The sequence below is a fragment of the Astyanax mexicanus genome, chromosome 1, assembly GCF_023375975.1.
Source record: "Astyanax mexicanus isolate ESR-SI-001 chromosome 1, AstMex3_surface, whole genome shotgun sequence".
Classification (NCBI taxonomy): Eukaryota; Metazoa; Chordata; class Actinopteri; order Characiformes; family Acestrorhamphidae; genus Astyanax; species Astyanax mexicanus.
The window spans coordinates 133579632-133602065 of record NC_064408.1 but is presented as its reverse complement, the minus strand read 5'-3'; the positions used below and the strand labels follow the sequence as shown (position 1 = coordinate 133602065).

Here is a 22434-nt window from a genome sequence, read left to right as displayed (position 1 = left end):
CGACCAGAGGAAATATGTACCGGCACAGATACAACCCGATACATACCAGATCCAAATCAATACGATACGTACTGGTACATACCGGATCTGACCTGATACATATCGGATATCAACTGATAGGTACGGGTACATACTGGATCCAACTCGATGTGTACCGGATCCGCACCGATACGATACGTAAATATATAAGTTCAGGCTGAGCTGTAGGTCAGGGTGTAGACCGGGTTGTAGGTTTAGGTGTAGGTCTGGTTGTAGGTTGGGTCAGTGATCTGGTTGTAGATCCGGTTGTATGTCGAGCTGTAGTTTAGGCTGTAGGTCCGGTTGTAGGTTTAGGTGTAGGTCCGGTTGTAGGTCAGGCTGTAGGTTTAGGTGGAGGTCAGGCTGTAGATCTGGCTGTAGGTCAGGGTGTAGGTCGGGCTGTAGGTTTAGATGTAGGTCCGGTTGTAGGTCAGGTTGTAGGTTCAGTTGTAGGTCAGGGTGTAGGTCGGGCTGTAGGTTCAGGTGTAGGTCGGGCTGTAGGTCAGGGTGTAGGTCGGGCTGTAGGTTTAGGTGTAGATCCGGTTGTAGGTCAGGCTGTAGATCTGGCTGTAGGTTCAGGTGTAGATCTGGCTGTAGGTTCAGGTGTAGGTCTGGTTGTAGGTTCAGGTGTAGATCAGGGTGTAGGATCTGGTTGTAGATCTGGTTGTAGGTTTAAGTGTAGATCCAGGTGTAGGTCCGGTTGTAGGTCAGGCTGTAGGTTTAGGTGGAGGTCAGGCTGTAGATCTGGCTGTAGGTCAGGGTGTAGGTCGGGCTGTAGGTTTAGGTGTAGGTCCGGTTGTAGGTCAGGCTGTAGGTTTAGGTGGAGGTCAGGCTGTAGATCTGGCTGTAGGTCAGGGTGTAGGTCGGGCTGTAGGTTTAGATGTAGGTCCGGTTGTAGGTCAGGTTGTAGGTTCAGTTGTAGGTCAGGGTGTAGGTCGGGCTGTAGGTTCAGGTGTAGGTCGGGCTGTAGGTCAGGGTGTAGGTCGGGCTGTAGGTTTAGGTGTAGATCCGGTTGTAGGTCAGGCTGTAGATCTGGCTGTAGGTCAGGGTGAAGATCTGGCTGTAGGTTCAGGTGTAGGTCTGGTTGTAGGTTCAGGTGTAGATCAGGGTGTAGGATCTGGTTGTAGATCTGGTTGTAGGTTTAAGTGTAGATCCAGGTGTAGGTCAGGGTGTAGGTCGGGGGTACTACAGTGTAGATACAGGGTGTACAGGGTGTAGGTCCGGTTGTAGATCTGGTTGTAGGTCTGGGTGTAGATTCGGGTGTAGGTCAGGGTACTACAGTGTAGGGCTGGTTTAGGGTGTAGTTCAGGGTGTAGATTCGGGTGTAGTTCAGGGTACTACAGTGTAGGGCTGGTTTAGGTTTAGGTGTAGGTCAGGGTGTAGTTCAGGGTGTAGGTCAGGGTGTAGGTCAGGGTACTACAGTGTAGGGCTGGTTCAGGGTGTAGGTCAGGGTGTAGATTCGGGTGTAGTTCAGGGTACTACAGTGTAGGGCTGGTTTAGGGTGTAGTTCAGGGTGTAGATTCGGGTGTAGTTCAGGGTACTACAGTGTAGGGCTGGTTTAGGGTGTAGTTCAGGGTGTAGATTCGGGTGTAGGTCAGGGTACTACAGTGTAGGGCTGGTTTAGGGTGTAGTTCAGGGTGTAGATTCGGGTGTAGTTCAGGGTACTACAGTGTAGGGCTGGTTTAGGGTGTAGTTCAGGGTGTAGATTCGGGTGTAGTTCAGGGTACTACAGTGTAGGGCTGGTTTAGGGTGTAGTTCAGGGTGTAGATTCGGGTGTAGTTCAGGGTACTACAGTGTAGGGCTGGTTTAGGGTGTAGTTCAGGGTGTAGATTCGGGTGTAGTTCAGGGTACTACAGTGTAGGGCTGGTTTAGGGTGTAGTTCAGGGTGTAGATTCGGGTGTAGTTCAGGGTACTACAGTGTAGGGCTGGTAGGGTAACAGCTTCTGTCGATCATTAATTGCAAAAATCCATGTTGGTTTTACAAAACTCAGATTACCGTTCTCCATCAGAGCCTAACGAGAGAGAGAGAGATTATTAATCTAAACTTTATATAAACTTTATATAAACTGGATGTGCGTTCAGTATAACATAAACAAAATAAATAAAATAAATGAATATAAAATAAAGATCTCACATCTTCAAAAGAGTCGTCCCATCCCTGACTGGTGATCACAAACTGAACCTTCTCACTCATGTACTCCTCCATCGCCCTGAGAGACACCATTCATCAATTACAGATCAATACAAAACTCTCCATCTATTAAATATATCAATCACAATAAAACAGATAAACATCAATATAAACTACTATAAATCAAACTATTCCTCACACTTCAGAAAATAACATAAAACAAATAGATTACTACTACTAATAAAAAAAAATCACGTCCTAAATATCAGTGTTACTGTGGTTTTTGATTAACTCCGCCCCCGGCCCCGCCCCCTTCTCGTACCCGTCGAAGGCGATGATGTAGCGCTGAAGGAGTCGGCGCTGATTATCAGGAAACGTCCCGTACAGATAAAACCTCTTCCCCGACAGGAAGTCTGAAACACAAACACATAATCAGACTGGAATAACGCATTATTAAACAGCTGAAGAACAGTGGAGAACATCATGTGATGGGAAGAATCTAATCGTGAATGACGGTGATCGGTAATCAATTTAACATTTGGTGAAATCAATGAAAAACACCAGCAGAACTCGGGGATATGTTGGTTAATAGTGAAAGTAAGAGCTTTACCATATAAACACACACTGCAGTGAAGAGAACTGAAGAGATTAGAGGAATTAAACAGCTGTGTAGCTTTAAGAAAAGCTCTTATCAGTGAAAATAAACAGATAAAACAGCTTCAGATCAGATGAGTTCAGAGTGATGGAGCATTATATTAAAATCAGACTGTAGGTACAGATCCCTCACTCAGAGGAAGTCTGCTGGCTAATCCTGATGTGTTCTGTCTGACGTTACGTGGTTTAACCAGCAAAGCGAAATAGAGTTTCTTCAACTGATCTAGTGGGCGGGGCTCTGGGACTCTATTATGACATCACTATAAGGGAGGAGCCAAACGGCTTATAAAAATCATAGGATTTCTGACCCCGAACTCTTTCAGCTGATTCACATAAACGGACAGAGGGACGATTGGATGGAATGATGGATGTAGTGTTTACAGAGACAGTAGGGGAGATGGATGGATGGATGGACAGATGGAGGGTGTTTATAGGGACAGAAGTGGAGATGGATGGATGTTTAGTTGGATGGATGTAGTGCTTATAGAGACAGTAGGGGAGATGGATGGATGTTTGGATGGACAGATGGAGGGATGGATGGTGTTTATAGGGACAGAAGTGAAGATGGATGGATGTATGTAGTGTATATAGAGACAGTGGTGGAGATGGATGGATGGACAGATGGATGTAGTTTATAGGGACAGTGGTGGAGATGGATGGATGGATGGAGGTAGTGCTTATAGAGACAGTGGTGGAGATGGATGGATGGATGTTTGGATGGACAGATGGAGGGATGGATGGTGTTTATAGGGACAGTGGTGGAGATGGATGGATGGACAGATGGATGTAGTTCATAGGGACAGTGGTGGAGATGGATGGATGGATGGAGGTAGTGCTTATAGAGACAGTGGTGGAGATGGATGGATGGATGTTTGGATGGACAGATGGAGGGATGGATGGTGTTTATAGGGACAGTAGTGGAGATGGATGGATGGATGGATGGATGGTGTTTATAGGGACAGTAGTGGAGATGGATGGATGGATGGTGTTTATAAGGACAGTAGTGGAGATGGATGGATGGATGGTGTATATAGGGACAGTAGTGGAGATGGATGGATGGATGGTGTTTATAAGGACAGTAGTGGAGATGGATGGATGGATGGTGTTTATAGGGACAGTTGTGGAGATGGATGGATGGATGGTGTTTATAGGGACAGTAGTGGAGATGGATGGATGGAGTGTATATAGAGACAGTAGTGGAGATGGATGGATGGATGGTGTTTATAGGGACAGTAGTGGAGATGGATGGATGGATGGTGTTTATAGGGACAGTGGTGGAGATGGATGGATGTAGTGTATATAGAGACAGTGGTGGAGTTGGATGGATGTTGGATGTACAGATGGATGGTGTTTATACGGACAGTAGTGGAGATGGATGGATGGATGTACAGATGGAGGGATGGATGGTGTTTATAGGGACAGTAGTGGAGATGGATGGATGGTGTTTATAGGGACAGTAGCGGAGATGGATGGATGGATGGATGTAGTGTATATAGAGACAGTGGTGAAGATGGACGGATAGATGGATGGATGTAGTGTTTATAGGGACAGTAGTGGAGATGGATGGATGGTGTTTATAGGGACAGTAGTGGAGATGGATGGATGGATGTAGTGTATATAGAGACAGTGGTGGAGATGGACGGATGAATGGATGGATGTAGTGTTTATAGGGACAGTAGTGGAGATGGATGGATGGATGGATGGATGGTGTTTATAGGGACAGTAGTGGAGATGGATGGATGTAGTGTATATAGAGACAGTGGTGGAGTTGGATGGATGGTTGGATGTACAGATGGAGGGATGGATGGTGTTTATAGGGACAGTAGTGGAGATGGATGGATGTAGTGTATATAGAGACAGTGGTGGAGATGGATGGATGGATGTAGTGTATATAGAGACAGTGGTGGAGATGGACGGATGGATGGATGGATGTAGTGTTTATAGGGACAGTAGTGGAGATGGATGGATGGTGTTTATAGGGACAGTAGTGGAGATGGAGGGATGGATGGTGTTTATAGGGACAATAGTGGAGATGGATGGATGTAGTGCTTATAGAGACAGTAGAGGAGATGGATGGATGGATGGATGGTGTTTATAGGGACAGTAGCGGAGATGGATGGATGGATGGATGTAGTGCTTATAGAGAGAATAGGGGAGATGGATGAATGGATGTAGTGTATATAGAGAGAGAGGTGGAGATGGATGGATGGATGTAGTGCTTATAGAGAGAGAGGTGGAGATGGATGGATGGATGTAGTGTATATAGAGACAGTGGTGGAGATGGACGGATGGATGGATGGAGTGCTTATAGAGAGAGTAGGGGAGATGGATGGATGGATGTAGTGCTTAAAGAGAGAGAGGTGGAGATGGATGGATGGATGGATGGACAGATGGATGGTGTTTATAGGGACAGAAGGACTGACCTGGTAAAGGAGGGATGGGTTTGTCCTCCTCCTCCTCGGCGTCGGTGTTCTCGTCTGTAGATCCTCCGTACGGGTCGCTCTCTCTCTCCACTCGTCCTGCTCCTCGCTCCCCCTCTCCTCCATCCACTCCTCCACCTTCTCCTCCCTTCTTCTTCTTCCTCTTCATCTCCACCCTGAGAACATCCAGCAACAACCGACCCGTTACTGCTGTACTACTGCACACATCACCATAATAACACTAATAACACTAATAACACTAATAAATATAGCCGCAAGCGGCAATCATCGGGTTCAAGCACCAACTTGCACAATGGTGCCTACTGGAGCATTGAATGGTGATGTGTAAGAAGGTCTAATATGATTGGAGATGCCCTGTCACATTTAGAAATTATCAAGTTTTTCACCTGTTATTAATGTTGAGCAGAGGCCTTTCAACCTGATCAGTGCTTAAATTCACATGTAAATCTAGTGAACTTTGTAGGATATTCATTAAGTGAGTTAGAACTAGTCAAAAGGTGTCTACATGTTATTGGTATTGATCAGGTGGCTTCAACCAGAATGTTCACAAAGTGGTATTCAGATTGACCTTTGAACCTTTGCAGAACAAGCTGAAATGTTTGACCAAACAAGTTTAAATTAACACAAAGGAGTGAATGTTCTGATGTGACATGTAATTACGAAGTTATTATAAATCTAGTTCTGAATTAAATGGCGCTTCATCAAGCACCAACTAGCACAATGGTGCCTACTAGAGCATAGGATGGTGATGTGTAAGAAGGTCTAACACAATTGGAGACATTCTGTCACATTTAAAATGATCAAAAGTCTTTCACCTGTTATTAATGTTGAGAAGAGGCACAAAGGAGTGAATGTTCTGATATGACATGTAATGTCAAGTTATTCTTAATCTAGTTCTGTATTAAATGGTGCTTCATCAGAGTGATATTGTACAGAGGTCTTTAACATTGTGAGATTACAGCAAATACTGCAGAGTTACAGCAATTTAGGTTAGAAATTCCAAGGACGCACAGATTGCTTGATGCCTGGAGAGTATTGTATGTGAAATTTTCACAAATGTTTTTAATGAACATTTACCTAGAGACTCTACAGTGTGCAGCAAGACTGAAATGGAGGTGATAGGCCAAATATCCAGAGAGTAGTTTCAATATAGCTATTTTCAAACAATTAGCAATTATGAATGAACAAAGCACTTTTTAAACATAGTTGTATTGAGAAATTTGTCAGAGCCACTGTACTAAATATGGCAAAAACAATTAGATGTCAAAATAGTACAGCATGATTGACATATACTCGTTTTTTTGGAACAGCGCCCCCCAGTGGGCGGATTGTTTCAGTACTTTGCAGGTCACTACAGTGTCTCCACCTGAACATAACTGCCAAATATCATCCAGATTGCAACATTCAGCCTGCCAAAATGTCTGCTGAATGCTGATTGGCTGATGGTGTTCAGCCATGTTGATTGATTAAGTTGCCCTTTGAACATCCTTTAGAGGCTGTATGACAGATTCTGCATGCAAAGTTTCAGCTTGCTAGGTTGCACGGTTGCTGAGAAACAGTGCTCCAAATTTACCTCTTGAAGTGAATGGGGCATATATCCAGAAGGACTAATTTGCATATGGCGGCCATATTGTTTACATATTTCAACTTTTTCTTAATGAATATTGAAGCGCATGCTCTCACGAGTGTTTTGATACCAAACATGCCAGGATTGGTCAAAATTCCTAGGACTAGTTTGCAAAAGTAGGTTTTGCATATTATGCAAATTAGCACAAAATCTATATAGACGGAAGTGCATGGTCCAAATTGGAAAGTTGTTGGTATTGACCCAAGGAATCCATCAAAAAAAGAATTTTGAATGTAGGTCTTATGGTTTTTGAGTTATTGAGAAAATTGTGAAAAATGAATTTCCTTGTTTATAGTGCCACCACTTGACCAATCGGTGCCATTTTTGTTGTCCCCGAGATGCACTGATCCTACATCTACCTACCAAGTTTCATTTCTCTATGACTTACGGTTTAGGCTGCACAACTGTTTTTACAGGAGAAAAAGAATAATAATAATAATAATAAGAAGAAGAAGAAGAAGAAAAATCAATCAACAATAGGGTTCTACGCACCTTCGGTGCTTGAACCCTAATAATAGTAATAAAAATTACAATTCTTCACAATCACAGTTGAGCATCTCCAGCAGTTTCTCTCATTAAAAACTCAGTTCAGTTTAAAAGTTAAATACATTTACAGTAGAAACTCTACTCTATATCACTATATTCAGATCTAATAGATCAAACAGCCTCGTTACCTCCTCAGCTCATCTTCAGTGTCCATCCCAGACCCATCCTCCTCTTCATCTTCTTCATCTGCACACACACACACACACACACACACACACACACACACACACACACACACACACACACACACACACACACACACACACACACACACACACACACACCGCGTTTACACCATGTTGTCTACAATTCAGACTGCAATTATAAAAACAGGAGGATCAGTGAGTTTTTAGGCTTTATTCTCGGTCACATGACCTCATCACAGCGTTCAGTAGCTCCTCCATTTCCACTCGCTGTTGTGTTTTTAACGTGGATCTCCGTGGAAACCGTGGCGCGCCCAAAGTGTACAGTAATTACGGTGCGCAGCAGTGGAAAAATATCTATTTTATTAAAGGCGAGGAGACGAAACTCAGAGATGAGCGTCCAGACGGGACTAAAATTACCGGAGGAGCACGGAGTTCAGAGAAAAACAGTAGATAATTCAGCCTGTAATTTTATTTTATCCTTATATTTATCTTATTTTAATAATAACTCTTTCGGGCTCTTTTGGAGCGTGAGAATATAGTTTCATTTCTCCTCATGAATCACATTTAATGTAAATGACAATAAAATCTCCTTAAATCCTTGAATGTTTCGTCATATTACCAAGAACTTTATCACAAAAATACCCTGAAAATATTGTTTTTATTACATTATTTTAGGGTTTTAAGGCCCAGTCTTATCGTTTACACTTTTATTTGCAGGTTTTCATTCATTTTGCTCATTTTAGAGGAAACACTTCAACCTGACGTCAGATAAACCAATCACTGATCAGTATTAAGTGATTCAGTCTTACAGACGATTTCCAGCGTCAGTTTAGATTAGAGAGAGTGGAGAACACCACAACCCTGCATCCAGGAGAGAGGGGTTCAATTCCAGCTCTCCAGAAAACCCTGATCCCTCACGCCTCCACTCAGACCCTCATTAGCATAATAATGAAGATCAGGACACACACACACACACAATTATACACACACACGTTCCATAAAAAAAACATGTTCATGCAGCTCTTCACAAAAATAAAAAAAATCACGTTCATATAAAGATAAAAATCTTACCAGCTTCAGATCCTTTCAGAATGAGCCGTTTAAGGGCTCTGTCACTTTTATGCAAATTAGTAAGCTATTGCTGGCCACGCCCCATGTTTACAGGTTTTAGTGCTACCTTGTGTTTAACTGCTATAGATGCACAACATTCTTAATTAATACTGCTGACTCACCACAGACAGTAGGTACAGATCCCTCCTTCAGAAGAAGTCTGCTGGCTAATCCTAACGCTGTGTACCCTCTAAGCTTCAGAGGTTCAACCAGAAGAAGGAAATGACTGAAATAGTATTTCTTCAGTTGATCTAGTGGGCGGGGCTCTGGTGGGGGTTGACTGGTGAGGGGCGGAGCCAGGGTGGTTCTATGCGGGTTTCCTCTTATTGTGACATCAGAATAAGGGAGGAGCCAAACAGTTAGTAGAAACAAATGATTCCTGATTTTAAACTCTTTTAGCTGATTCACAGAAAACAGATGGATGTTTTATTGTTGGGTGTTTTTATAGGGTTATAGTATTTCTGAACTCTTAAAACTTTATGAGTATTTGAGTATCATTTCTGGATAAAATGCTATTATTTACTTTTAGATCCACTGAAAGAAAAAAAAAAAACAATAATCACTTTATCTATATGTAAAATTTATTTATTTTCTAGTAGTATATTCTAGAAATTAATGAATTATAATTTTATATCATCAAAAATATGGTTATTGCAATAATAACATGAAATCGCCCAGCCCCATCACATATTAATATTATTATTATTGCTATATGTTTAAATTAAATCAGCTTCATTTCCATGTTATTTAATGATCTTTATTAAGGGCGTAACGTTTACATTTTTGCATGACATTTTAAAAGAGAAAAAATAAGATGAATTTTCTTCTTTTTATTTTTTTAAGTGAATAAACAGTGAAAATGCTAAATGCTTCCTGTACTGTTATAAGTGTAAACAAACTACGGCTCTGTTTTATTTCTCAATAAATCACTTATTTAAGTATCATTGTCTAAGCGAAGAGCATAAAAATATACATTTATTACTTTATTATAATTATTTATCTCTTTCGTGATTTTTGGTGACTTTTTCCTTTAATTTAAACATTGTATTATTAAATTATCAATGTTTTAATCAGACAACAACAATGAAAAGATAATTAATTACTTTATTAAACAGGGTTTTACATATCTGTACTAAAGTATTTTTAATTTTTAGTGATTTTTACTGACGTTTCACTTCAATTTGGCTGCATTTAAAATTCAGACTCCTCTCGGTATGTGAGAGCTCTTAGCTTACGCCCACTGGCTCTCCTGCCTGCACTAGCCGGATTACGACCTCTATATAATTATATATCATTTATTAATCTTCTCACCTGGACCATCAGTAGAGCCGCCATACTCTTCCTCCTCCTTCACCGCGGATTTAACCGGACTCTTCCTCGGGGTGACCGGCCTCTTCTCCGGACTCTTCTTTACAATAATAACAATAATAACATTATTTATTATCAGATTTAAAACCCGGTATATGATTTTTAGAACACTGCAGATCATCATCACACCTTCTCCACCTCTTCATCACTTCCATCCTCTTCCTCAGGACCGCTCTCCTCCGAGCTGGACTCCGCCCCGTCCATCAGATACCTAAACACATCATCACCATCACCATCATCATCACTATCACTATTATCACCATCAGCATCAGCATCACTATCACCATTATCACCATCAGCATCATCACTATCACTATTATCACCATCAGCATCATCATCACTATCACTATCACTATTATCACCATCAGCATCACTATCACCATTATCACCATCAGCATCATCATCACTATCACTATTATCACCATCAGCATCATCACTATCACTATCACCATCATCATCATCATCATCATCACTATCACTATAATCACCATCAGCATCATCATCACTATCACTATAATCACCATCAGCATCATCATCACTATCACTATTATCACCATCAGCATCATCATCACTATCACTATTATCACCATCAGCATCATCATCACCATCACTATTATCACCATCAGCATCATCATCACTATCACTATTATCACCATCAGCATCATCATCACTATCACTATTATCACCATCAGCATCATCATCACCATCACTATTATCACCATCAGCATCATCATCACTATCACTATTATCACCATCAGCATCATCATCACTATCACTATTATCACCATCAGCATCATCGTCATTAACATCCACGCCATCATCACCATCACCATCACACCAACACCATTACCATCATCATCATCACCATTATCACCATCAGAACATAATCACCATCATCATAACATCACCATCATCACAATTAGAACATTCACACACACCCTAATTAACCCATCATCATAATCATCACATCCACACCATCATAATCATCACCATCACTATCACACCATCACCATTATCATCACCATCAGAACATAAACACCATCATCACCATTATCACCATCAGAACATAATCACCATCATCATAACATCACCATCATCACCATTAGAACATTCACACACACACCCTAATTAACCCATCATCATAATCATCACATCCACACCATCACCATCATAATCATCACCATCACTATCACACCATCATCACCATCATCATCATCACCATTATCATCACCATCAGAACATAATCACCATCATCATAACATCACCATTATAATCATTAGAACATTCACACATCATAATCAATCCCATCATCACCATCACATCCACACCATCACCATCATAATCATCACCATTATCATCACCATCAGAACATAAACACCATCATCACCATTATAATCATTAGAACATTCACACATCATAATCAATCCCATCATCACCAACACATCCACACCATCACCATCATAATCATCACCATTATCATCACCATCACTATAATCATCACCATCACTATAATCATCACCAAAACATCCACACAGCAGAGCAAACTGAACTGAATCTCTTTAGAGGTGTGTGTGTGTAGTGTATTGTGCGTATTGTGTGTGTTTGTGTGTAGTGTGTGTATTGTGTGTGTGTGTGTGTGTGTGTATTGTGTTATTGTGTGGTATTGTGTGTATTATGTGTGTGTGTGTGTGTGTGTGTGTGTAGTGTGTGTAGTGTGTCAATAAGAGCTCATCTTTAACTTCAAAGTGAGTGTCTGCTTTAATTACAGATGAAGCTTTTAAACACAGCTCACATCTCCATCACAATACCACACACACACACACACACACCATACACTACACACTACATACTATACACACAATACCACACAATACACACACACACACACATAATAGCACACACTACACACAAAAAATCCCTACAGACAGACACACACGTAATATACAGTTGCAGTAAAAAGTATGTAAATCCTTTGGGATTATACTTGTATTTCTGCATTAATTGGTGATTAAATGTGTTCTGATCTTCATCTACATCACAACAATAGACAAACACAGACTGATTAAAGGTCACCTTCCGCGAAAATCCGATTTTTCTTGTTTTTTGTGGAATACAGTAGGTCTCTCCGAGTTGAATGTGTACACCTGCACATTAAACTGTTTTGCAGCCCCCATTGTCTGCAGGAGCTAAGCAAAGAAATCCCCCCTCCCCCCCTCCGAAAAACGGGTGAATTTTGAATTATCTTTCTGCCTACGTAGGCAGAAACTCACAGACCAGCCCACCTTGGCTCGAGAAACTCCCAGAGGCGGAGCTGAAGCGACGCAACATCACCGCTCATCAGTTAGGAGGTGGGAGGCAGTGAGCGGCAGAGCGGCGGAGGGGCGTCGCAGTGCTCCTAGCCAATCAGAGGAGAGATATTTGCATGCTGTTTGCATGTATGAATATTCATGAGCAAAGCTGGAATCCGGTCATTTTGGACACACCCCTAAAACAGTCCATTAAAAAAGAGCTATACAGAGACACCTGAGCACTTTTTTTTTACAAAAACGGCTCACATGTCATTCATTCATACTAGAGACCACAACTAGACATTTTAAAATGAAAGAAAAAACGATGGAAGGTGAGCTTTAAACTAAAACCACACAAACAATATTATATGTTAATAAAAAATATATACAGTGAGGGGAAAAAGTATGTGAACCCCTAGACTAATGACTTTTCTAAGAGCTAATTGGAGGCAGGATGTGATGAGATGTGATTGGATGAGTTGGTTAAAGCTGCTCTATAAAAACACAGCAGTTTAGAGTTCACTGTTTTTAAGAAGCATTGCTTGATGTGAATCACGCCTCACACTAAAGATCAAGCTCTCAGAAAACCTACGATCAAGAATTGTTGACTTGCATGAAGCTGGAAAGAGTTACAGAAGTATCTCTAAAAGTCTTGATGTTCATGTGTCCACGGTGAGACAGACGCTCTACAAATGGAGAAAGTTCAGCACTGTTGCTGCTACTCTCTCTAGGCGTGGTAAAGTCCTGTAAAGATGACTGCAAGAGCACAGCACATGCAGAATGATCAATGAGGTGAGGAAGAATCCTAGAGTGTCAGCTGAAGACTGAACACAGAAATCTCTGGCGCATGCTAACATTTAGAGGGGTAGGGTTAGGGTTGGGCGGTATAGAAATTCTTCATCCTGCCATACCGTCGTCAGATTATATGGCGGTATACAGTATTACCGGGGGGGTTTGTACCTGTGTATTCATTTAGATTTTTTAGAATTCGTTAGATTATATTTCCTTTAGCATTTTGAGCTTAGTTTAGTTTTTTTTTTTATTCATATCTATTTTTCAGTTTCACCATAATCACCATATAGCTAAGTAAGAAAGTATTACTGTTAATGAAAACGAATGTAATAACGAAAACTGAAAGTGAAAGTTCTCCTTGACTGAAAGTAATAAAAACAGTAATTAAAGGATGTTTACTGCTGTTTACAGCAGTTTAACAGCGGGTGGTGTTGTGCCGTTTCTGCTCGCGAAGCGGAGCCGGATTCTGCGGGGTTCAGATACCGGCAGAGCGCCTCGCGGTCCTCTACATTACTTATATTTACAGCGCTGGAGCTAGGCGCGAAACAACACAGAAAACCCTGAGAAAACTGCAGAATTCTGTACGGTATTAGAACATGAGCATGAGGGAGATAAAAAGGAGAGAAAGTAGAGAAACAGGAGAATGAGGAATATTTGAGAAGCAGCTGTAACTGTACCCGTGAGTAACTCATACACCAGAACACCCCGCGCTGCAGGATAAACTGATCAATCTCATCATTTCGGTGGTTGGTTGGTTTTTGGCTATTTGTGGTGATAATTTTGGTGAAAATTAGTGAAACTTGTAGAGTTTGAGTTTTTGCTGTATGATCTCCTCAGTGAGAATCCCCACCCCACAACCAATCAGGAAGCTCCAACTGCTTACCCCTCCCACTGCTCTTAAACGTAGAGGGGTAGGGTGTGATGATTCTTTTTGTTGGGATAGAGGGGTAGGGTGTGATGATTCTTGTTGTTAGGATAGAGGGGTAGGGTGTGATGATTATTTTTGTTGGGATAGAGGGGTAGGGTGTGGTGATTCTTGTTGGGATAGAGGGGTAGGGTGTGGTGATTCTTGTTGTTGGGATAGAGGGGTTGGGTGTGGTGATTCTTGTTGTTGGGATAGAGGGGTAGGGTGTGGTGAATCTTGTTGGGATAGAGGGGTAGGGTGTGGTGATTCTTGTTGGGATAGAGGGGTTGGGTGTGGTGATTCTTGTTGTTGGGATAGAGGGGTAGGGTGTGGTGATTCTTGTTGGGATAGAGGGGTAGGGTGTGGTGATTCTTGTTGGGATAGAGGGGTAGGGTGTGGTGATTCTTGTTGGGATAGAGGGGTAGGGTGTGGTGATTCTTGTTGGGATAGAGGGGTAGGGTGTGGTGATTCTTGTTGTTGGGATAGAGGGGTAGGGTGTGGTGATTCTTGTTGTTGGGATAGAGGGGTAGGTTGTGGTGATTCTTGTTGTTGGGATAGAGGGGTAGAGTGTGATTCTTGTTGGGATAGAGGGGTAGGGTGTGGTGATTCTTGTTGTTGGGATAGAGGGGTAGGGTGTGGTGATTCTTGTTGTTGGGATAGAGGGGTAGGGTGTGATGATTCTTGTTGTTGGGATAGAGGGGTAGGGTGTGGTGATTCTTGTTGTTGGGATAGAGGGGTAGAGTGTGGTGATTCTTGTTGTTGGGATAGAGTGGTAGGGTGTGGTGATGATTCTTGTTGTTGGGATAGAGGGGTAGGGTGTGGTGATTCTTGTTGTTGGGATAGAGGGGTAGGGGGTGATGACTCATTGTGATAGAGGGGTAGGGAGTGGTGATTCTTGTTGGGATAGAGGGGTAGGGTGTGGTGATTCTTGTTGTTGGGATAGAGGGGTAGGGTGTGGTGATTCTTGTTGTTGGGATAGAGGGGTAGGGTGTGATGATTCTTGTTGTTGGGATAGAGGGGTAGGGTGTGGTGATTCTTGTTGTTGGGATAGAGGGTAGGGTGTGGTGATTCTTGTTGTTGGGATAGAGGGGTAGGGTGTGATGATTCTTGTTGTTGGGATAGAGGGGTAGGGTGTGATTCTTGTTGTTGGGATAGAGGGGTAGGGTGTGATGATTCTTGTTGTCGGGATAGAGGGGTAGGGTGTGGTGATTCTTGTTGTTGGGATAGAGGGGTAGGGTGTGGTGATTCTTGTTGTTGGGATAGAGGGGTAGGGTGCGATGATTCTTGTTGTTAGGATAGAGGGGTAGGGTGTGATGATTCTTGTTGTTGGAATAGAGGGGTAGGGTGTGGTGATTCTTGTTGTTGGGATAGAGGGGTAGGGTGCGATGATTCTTGTTGTTAGGATAGAGGGGTAGGGTGTGATGATTCTTGTTGTTGGAATAGAGGGGTAGGGTGTGGTGATTCTTGTTGTTGGGATAGAGGGGTAGAGTGTGATGATTCTTGTTGGGATAGAGGGGTAGGGGTGATGACTCTCGTGGTGATAGAGGGTTAGGGTGTGATGATTCTTGTTGTTGGGATAGAGGGGTAGGGTGTGGTGATTCTTGTTGTTGGGATAGAGGGGTAGGGTGTGATGATTCTTGTTGTTGGGATAGAGGGGTAGGGTGTGATTATTCTTGTTGTTGGGATAGAGGGGTAGGGTGTGATTATTCTTGTTGTTGGGATAGAGGGGTAGGGAGTGATGACTCTCGTGGTGATAGAGGGTTAGGGAGTGATGACTCTTGTGGTGATAGAGGGGTAGGGTGTGATGACTCAGAGGTCAGTTATCTCACCGTTTGTAGGAGATCTTCTGCTTCCTCTTATGGCAGTCCAGCACCCACTCCTTCCGGACGATCAGCCCCCCCGCCGCCTTCACCTGCCCGTACTTCGGGGTGTTGGCGAACGCACAGCTATACGCCCGAGAGAGAGACAGTATAAGTACTGTACTTATAATTATATATAATCACGTATAAAGTGAGGATTTATTACTTAAAATCTCAATAAAATACAATAACGTTGTGGTTGTAAAGTGAATAAAAATGGAAAAAGTTCAAGGGGTATGAATACTTTTGCAAGCCACTGTACACAAGGCATATTTCGAATCTGTGCTATTTCTGTCTGCAGGAAATTACATGTATATATGTGCACAATAAACAACTTAAAAATACATGTATTTTTTGCATTATTTGACTTATTTTATAATAAATGCATTACATTTAAGTTTAAACACATTTTAGTTGTGTCCCTGGGTTTCACTCAGTCCTGTTACTGTAAAAAAAAGTGAGGGCCAGTAACAGGAGTGAGTTTTGGTAACAGGAGTGAGTTTTGGAAACAGTAACAGGAGTGAGTTTTGGTAACAGGAGTGAGTTTTGGTAACAGGAGTGAGTTTTGGTAACAGGAGTGAGTTTTGGTAACAGGAGTGAGTTTTGGTAACAGTAACAGGAGTGAGTTTTGGTAACAGGAGTGAGTTTTGGTAACAGGAGTGAGTTTTGGTAACAGTAACAGGAGTGAGTTTTGGTAACAGGAGTGAGTTTTGGTAGCAGGAGTGAGTTTTAGTAACAGGAGTGAGTTTTAGTAACAGGAGTGAGTTTTAGTAACAGGAGTGAGTTTCGGTAACAGGAGTGAGTTTCGGTAGCAGGAGTGAGTTTCGGTAGCAGGAGTGAGTTTTGGTAACAGGAGTGAGTTTTGGTAACAGGAGTTTTTTTAAACGTAATTATTACTTAATATGAACCACTTTTTTCCATTTTTTTCCAAATTTCCAATTTGTTTAATCAATTGTATGATAATACATTTAACCAATTTAGGTTTGGGTCTTTATTTAAGATAAAATTGCATATATAGTGACTTTCTCATAAATATCAGTTATTTGAACATGCAGTCAAACATTTCTTTAAAATAAAGACTTTCTTGAAGGAAAGTTAAAGGAATTAGTGGACTTGCTTCTAAACTTGCTTTTTAAATATTTTTTTATTAGTTTTTTAATCATCTTCAGTTTAATCAGGAAATGTTTTAAATAGTTAAATTAATGTTTTATAAGACTAAAATATAGGTTTATTTTCTGGTTCTGTTCTTTTCTGGTTCTGTTCTGGTTGATTTGGTTCTGGTTCAGTTCTATTCTGTTCTGGTTATGTTTTATTCTGGTTCTGGTTCAGTTCTGGTTGTTTTGGTTCTGGTTCTATTCTATTCTGGTTCTATTCTATTCTGGTTCTGCTCTGGTTGTTTTGGTTCTGGTTCTGTTCTGGTTCTGTTCTATTCTGGCTCAGTTCTATTCTGGTTCTATTCTATTATGGTTCAGTTCTGGATCTGGTTCTTTTCAGGTTCTGTTCTCACATGAGGTGGGTGGAGTCGGGGGTCCAGTCGGGTCGGTACCGCCCCCCCATGGCGAGGGCTTTGTCTCTCAGTTCTCCGCGGAACGGGTTCTGGAAGCCGCTCAGGACGAACACCACGCCCTCCATGATCCGGTTTAACGGAACCGCCTCCACCGATCTGGGTTTGGGTTTGGGTTTGATCTCCGGCTTTTTCTCTGGAGTTAAAAATAACACTCAGATTAGATCTTACACTTTTAATTTTGCATTAAGATACTGGATTAAAACTGAACTGGATCAATAAAAGCTACAGAAGCAATTATTGATTTGGATTTTTAGTTCTTAAATAAAAACTTCAGTTTCTTTATTTTTACACAGACTAGGATTATCACAAGATATTACCAGAATTTTTATTTCAAGACCGATACCTTTTCTTTCATATATTAACTATTTTAAATATGAAGAACTGTGTAAAATATGTAAATCACTGTTATATAAAAGTAATTTACAGAAGTAAATCTATATCTACTGAGATTCACTCTCCAGCTTCTAAACACAAAGACCTACAATCTCCATTAATTATCACATTTAAACTTTAATTCCAATAATCAAATGAACCACTTCTGACACCAATCTTTACCAGACTGAACTAATGATTTAAATATATATACACACAGTATTGATAAACTGAATATTGCAATATGATTCTATCCATATTGTCTCTATATATGGAGGTGTGAGACTGACCGGTTCTGCTCTTAGCCGGGTTCGGGCTGGTTGTGTGGGCGGAGCTAGGTTTGGTTCTGGGCGTGGCCGATCCTGTCTGAGGAGAGACGGAGGGGCTGGGCTTTTTAGCCGGAGGGGGCGGAGCTTCCTGTCGTTCCTTACTGAACTCGAACTTCCTCTTAACTGGAGCCTGCGGAGAGAAACCGGGTCAGATCAGATCCGTCCGAGCTCGGTCCAATCACAGCACAGTACTCAATACTAAATACTCAATACTGAAACCATACCAAAATTACAACTTTCAATACAATACCTTCCTAAATATCTCAATACCGATACTGAAACCATACCAAAATTACACCTTTCAATACAATACCTCACTAAATATCTCAATACCGATACTGAAACCATACCAAAATTACAACTTTCAATACAATACCTTCCTAAATATCTCAATACCGATACTGAAACCATACCAAAATTACAACTTTCAATACAATACCTTCCTAAATATCTCAATACCGATACTGAAACCATACCAAAATTACAACTTTCAATACAATACCTCCCTAAATATCTCAATACCGATACTGAAACCATACCAAAATTACACCTTTCAATACAATACCTCCCTAAATATCTCAATACCGATACTGAAACCATACCAAAATTACAACTTTCAATACAATACCTCCCTAAATATCTCAATACCGATACTGAAACCATACCAAAATTACAACTTTCAATACAATACCTCCCTAAATATCTCAATACCGATACTGAAACCATACCAAAATTACAACTTTCAATACAATACCTCCCTAAATATCTCAATACCGATACTGAAACCATACCAAAATTACAACTTTCAATACAATACCTTCCTAAATATCTCAATACCGATACTGAAACCGTACCAAAATTACAACTTTCAATACAATACCTCCCTAAATATCTCAATACCGATACTGAAACCATACCAAAATTACACCTTTCAATACAATACCTCCCTAAATATCTCAATACCGATACTGAAACCATACCAAAATTACAACTTTCAATACAATACCTCCCTAAATATCTCAATACCGATACTGAAACCGTACCAAAATTACAACTTTCAATACAATACCTTCCTAAATATCTCAATACCGATACTGAAACCATACCAAAATTACAACTTTCAATACGATACCTCCCTAAATATCTCAATACCGATACTGAAACCATACCAAAATTACAACTTTCAATACAATACCTTCCTAAATATCTCAATACCGATACTGAAACCATACCAAAATTACAACTTTCAATACAATACCTTCCTAAATATCTCAATACCGATACTGAAACCATACCAAAATTACAACTTTCAATACAATACCTCCCTAAATATCTCAATACCGATACTGAAACCATACCAAAATTACAACTTTCAATACAATACCTCCCTAAATATCTCAATACCGATACTGAAACTATACCAAAATTACAACTTTCAATACAATACCTCCCTAAATATCTGAATACCGATACTGAAATTATACCAAAATTACACCTTTCAATACAATACCTTCCTAAATATCTCAATACCGATACTGAAACCATACCAAAATTACACCTTTCAATACAATACCTCACTAAATATCTCAATACCGATACTGAAACCATACCAAAATTACAACTTTCAATACAATACCTCCCTAAATATCTCAATACCGATACTGAAACCATACCAAAATTACACCTTTCAATACAATACCTCCCTAAATATCTCAATACCGATACTGAAACCATACCAAAATTACAACTTTCAATACGATACCTCCCTAAATATCTCGATACCGATACTGAAACCATACCAAAATTACAACTTTCAATACAATACCTCCCTAAATATCTCAATACCGATACTGAAACTATACCAAAATTACAACTTTCAATACAATACCTCCCTAAATATCTCAATACCAATACTGAAACCATACCAAAATTACAACTTTCAATACAATACCTCCCTAAATATCTCAATACCGATACTGAAACCATACCAAAATTACAACTTTCAATACAATACCTCCCTAAATATCTCAATACCGATACTGAAACCATACCAAAATTACAACTTTCAATACAATACCTCCCTAAATATCTCAATACCGATACTGAAACCATACCAAAATTACAACTTTCAATACAATACCTTCCTAAATATCTCAATACCGATACTGAAACCATACCAAAATTACAACTTTCAATACAATACCTTCCTAAATATCTCAATACCGATACTGAAACCATACCAAAATTACAACTTTCAATACAATACCTCCCTAAATATCTCAATACCGATACTGAAACCATACCAAAATTACACCTTTCAATACAATACCTCCCTAAATATCTCAATACCGATACTGAAACCGTACCAAAATTACAACTTTCAATACAATACCTTCCTAAATATCTCAATACCGATACTGAAACCATACCAAAATTACAACTTTCAATACGATACCTCCCTAAATATCTCGATACCGATACTGAAACCATACCAAAATTACAACTTTCAATACAATACCTCCCTAAATATCTCAATACCGATACTGAAACTATACCAAAATTACAACTTTCAATACAATACCTCCCTAAATATCTGAATACCGATACTGAAATTATACCAAAATTACACCTTTCAATACAATACCTTCCTAAATATCTCAATACCGATACTGAAACCATACCAAAATTACACCTTTCAATACAATACCTCACTAAATATCTCAATACCGATACTGAAACCATACCAAAATTACAACTTTCAATACAATACCTTCCTAAATATCTCAATACCGATACTGAAACCATACCAAAATTACAACTTTCAATACAATACCTCCCTAAATATCTCAATACCGATACTGAAACCATACCAAAATTACAACTTTCAATACAATACCTTCCTAAATATCTCAATACCGATACTGAAACCATACCAAAATTACAACTTTCAATACAATACCTTCCTAAATATCTCAATACCGATACTGAAACCATACCAAAATTACAACTTTCAATACAATACCTCCCTAAATATCTCAATACCGATACTGAAACCATACCAAAATTACACCTTTCAATACAATACCTCCCTAAATATCTCAATACCGATACTGAAACCATACCAAAATTACAACTTTCAATACAATACCTCCCTAAATATCTCAATACCGATACTGAAACCATACCAAAATTACAACTTTCAATACGATACCTCCCTAAATATCTCGATACCGATACTGAAACCATACCAAAATTACAACTTTCAATACAATACCTCCCTAAATATCTCAATACCGATACTGAAACTATACCAAAATTACAACTTTCAATACAATACCTCCCTAAATATCTGAATACCGATACTGAAATTATACCAAAATTACACCTTTCAATACAATACCTTCCTAAATATCTCAATACCGATACTGAAACCATACCAAAATTACAACTTTCAATACAATACCTCCCTAAATATCTCAATACCGATACTGAAATCATACCAAAATTACAACTTTCAATACAATACCTCCCTAAATATCTCAATACCGATACTGAAACATACCAAAATTACAACTTTCAATACAATACCTCCCTAAATATCTCGATATCGATACTGAAACCATACCAAAATTACAACTTTCAATACAATACCTTCCTAAATATCTCAATACCGATACTGAAACCATACCAAAATTACACCTTTCAATACAATACCTCCCTAAATATCTCAATACCGATACTGAAACCATACCAAAATTACACCTTTCAATACAATACCTCCCTAAATATCTCAATACCGATACTGAAACCATACCAAAATTACAACTTTCAATACAATACCTCCCTAAATATCTCAATACCGATACTGAAACCATACCAAAATTACAACTTTCAATACGATACCTCCCTAAATATCTCAATACCGATACTGAAACCATACCAAAATTACAACTTTCAATACAATACCTTCCTAAATATCTCAATACCGATACTGAAACCATACCAAAATTACAACTTTCAATACAATACCTTCCTAAATATCTCAATACCGATACTGAAACCATACCAAAATTACAACTTTCAATACAATACCTCCCTAAATATCTCAATACCGATACTGAAACCATACCAAAATTACACCTTTCAATACAATACCTCCCTAAATATCTCAATACCGATACTGAAACCATACCAAAATTACAACTTTCAATACAATACCTCCCTAAATATCTCAATACCGATACTGAAACCATACCAAAATTACAACTTTCAATACGATACC

General features: G+C 39.8%; 1 protein-coding gene and 1 long non-coding RNA gene across 6 annotated transcripts in view; one reads left to right on the top strand and one right to left on the bottom strand.

Annotated features, from left to right (window-relative positions):
- Positions 1-281: 281 nt before the first annotated feature.
- Positions 282-1732, top strand: LOC125781325 (uncharacterized). The gene is made up of 10 exons (XR_007424535.1): positions 282-363; positions 448-543; positions 616-639; positions 749-832; positions 917-1012; positions 1061-1108; positions 1182-1193; positions 1347-1425; positions 1488-1611; positions 1674-1732. It is a non-coding gene; the product is annotated as an uncharacterized LOC125781325 (long non-coding RNA).
- The window catches only part of xrcc1 (X-ray repair complementing defective repair in Chinese hamster cells 1), a 32271-nt gene continuing 11057 nt past the window's right edge, over positions 1221-22434 (bottom strand). For 2 of the 5 annotated variants that reach the window (XM_049465079.1, XM_049465076.1), the window contains exons 9-18: positions 18114-18282; positions 17392-17584; positions 15855-15971; positions 10171-10252; positions 9985-10081; positions 7546-7603; positions 5227-5399; positions 2472-2562; positions 2153-2228; positions 1915-2030 (exon numbers count right to left, since the gene is read on the bottom strand). In XM_049465079.1, coding sequence (XP_049321036.1) covers positions 1923-2030; positions 2153-2228; positions 2472-2562; positions 5227-5399; positions 7546-7603; positions 9985-10081; positions 10171-10252; positions 15855-15971; positions 17392-17584; positions 18114-18282 — 1164 coding nt within the window. In that variant the 3' untranslated portion in view covers positions 1915-1922. Of the gene's footprint in view, positions 1426-1914; positions 2031-2152; positions 2229-2471; positions 2563-5226; positions 5400-7545; positions 7604-9984; positions 10082-10170; positions 10253-15854; positions 15972-17391; positions 17585-18113; positions 18283-22434 lie in introns of those variants that run through there. The other 3 variants (XM_049465089.1, XM_049465085.1, XM_049465100.1) reach the window with 3 other exon arrangements.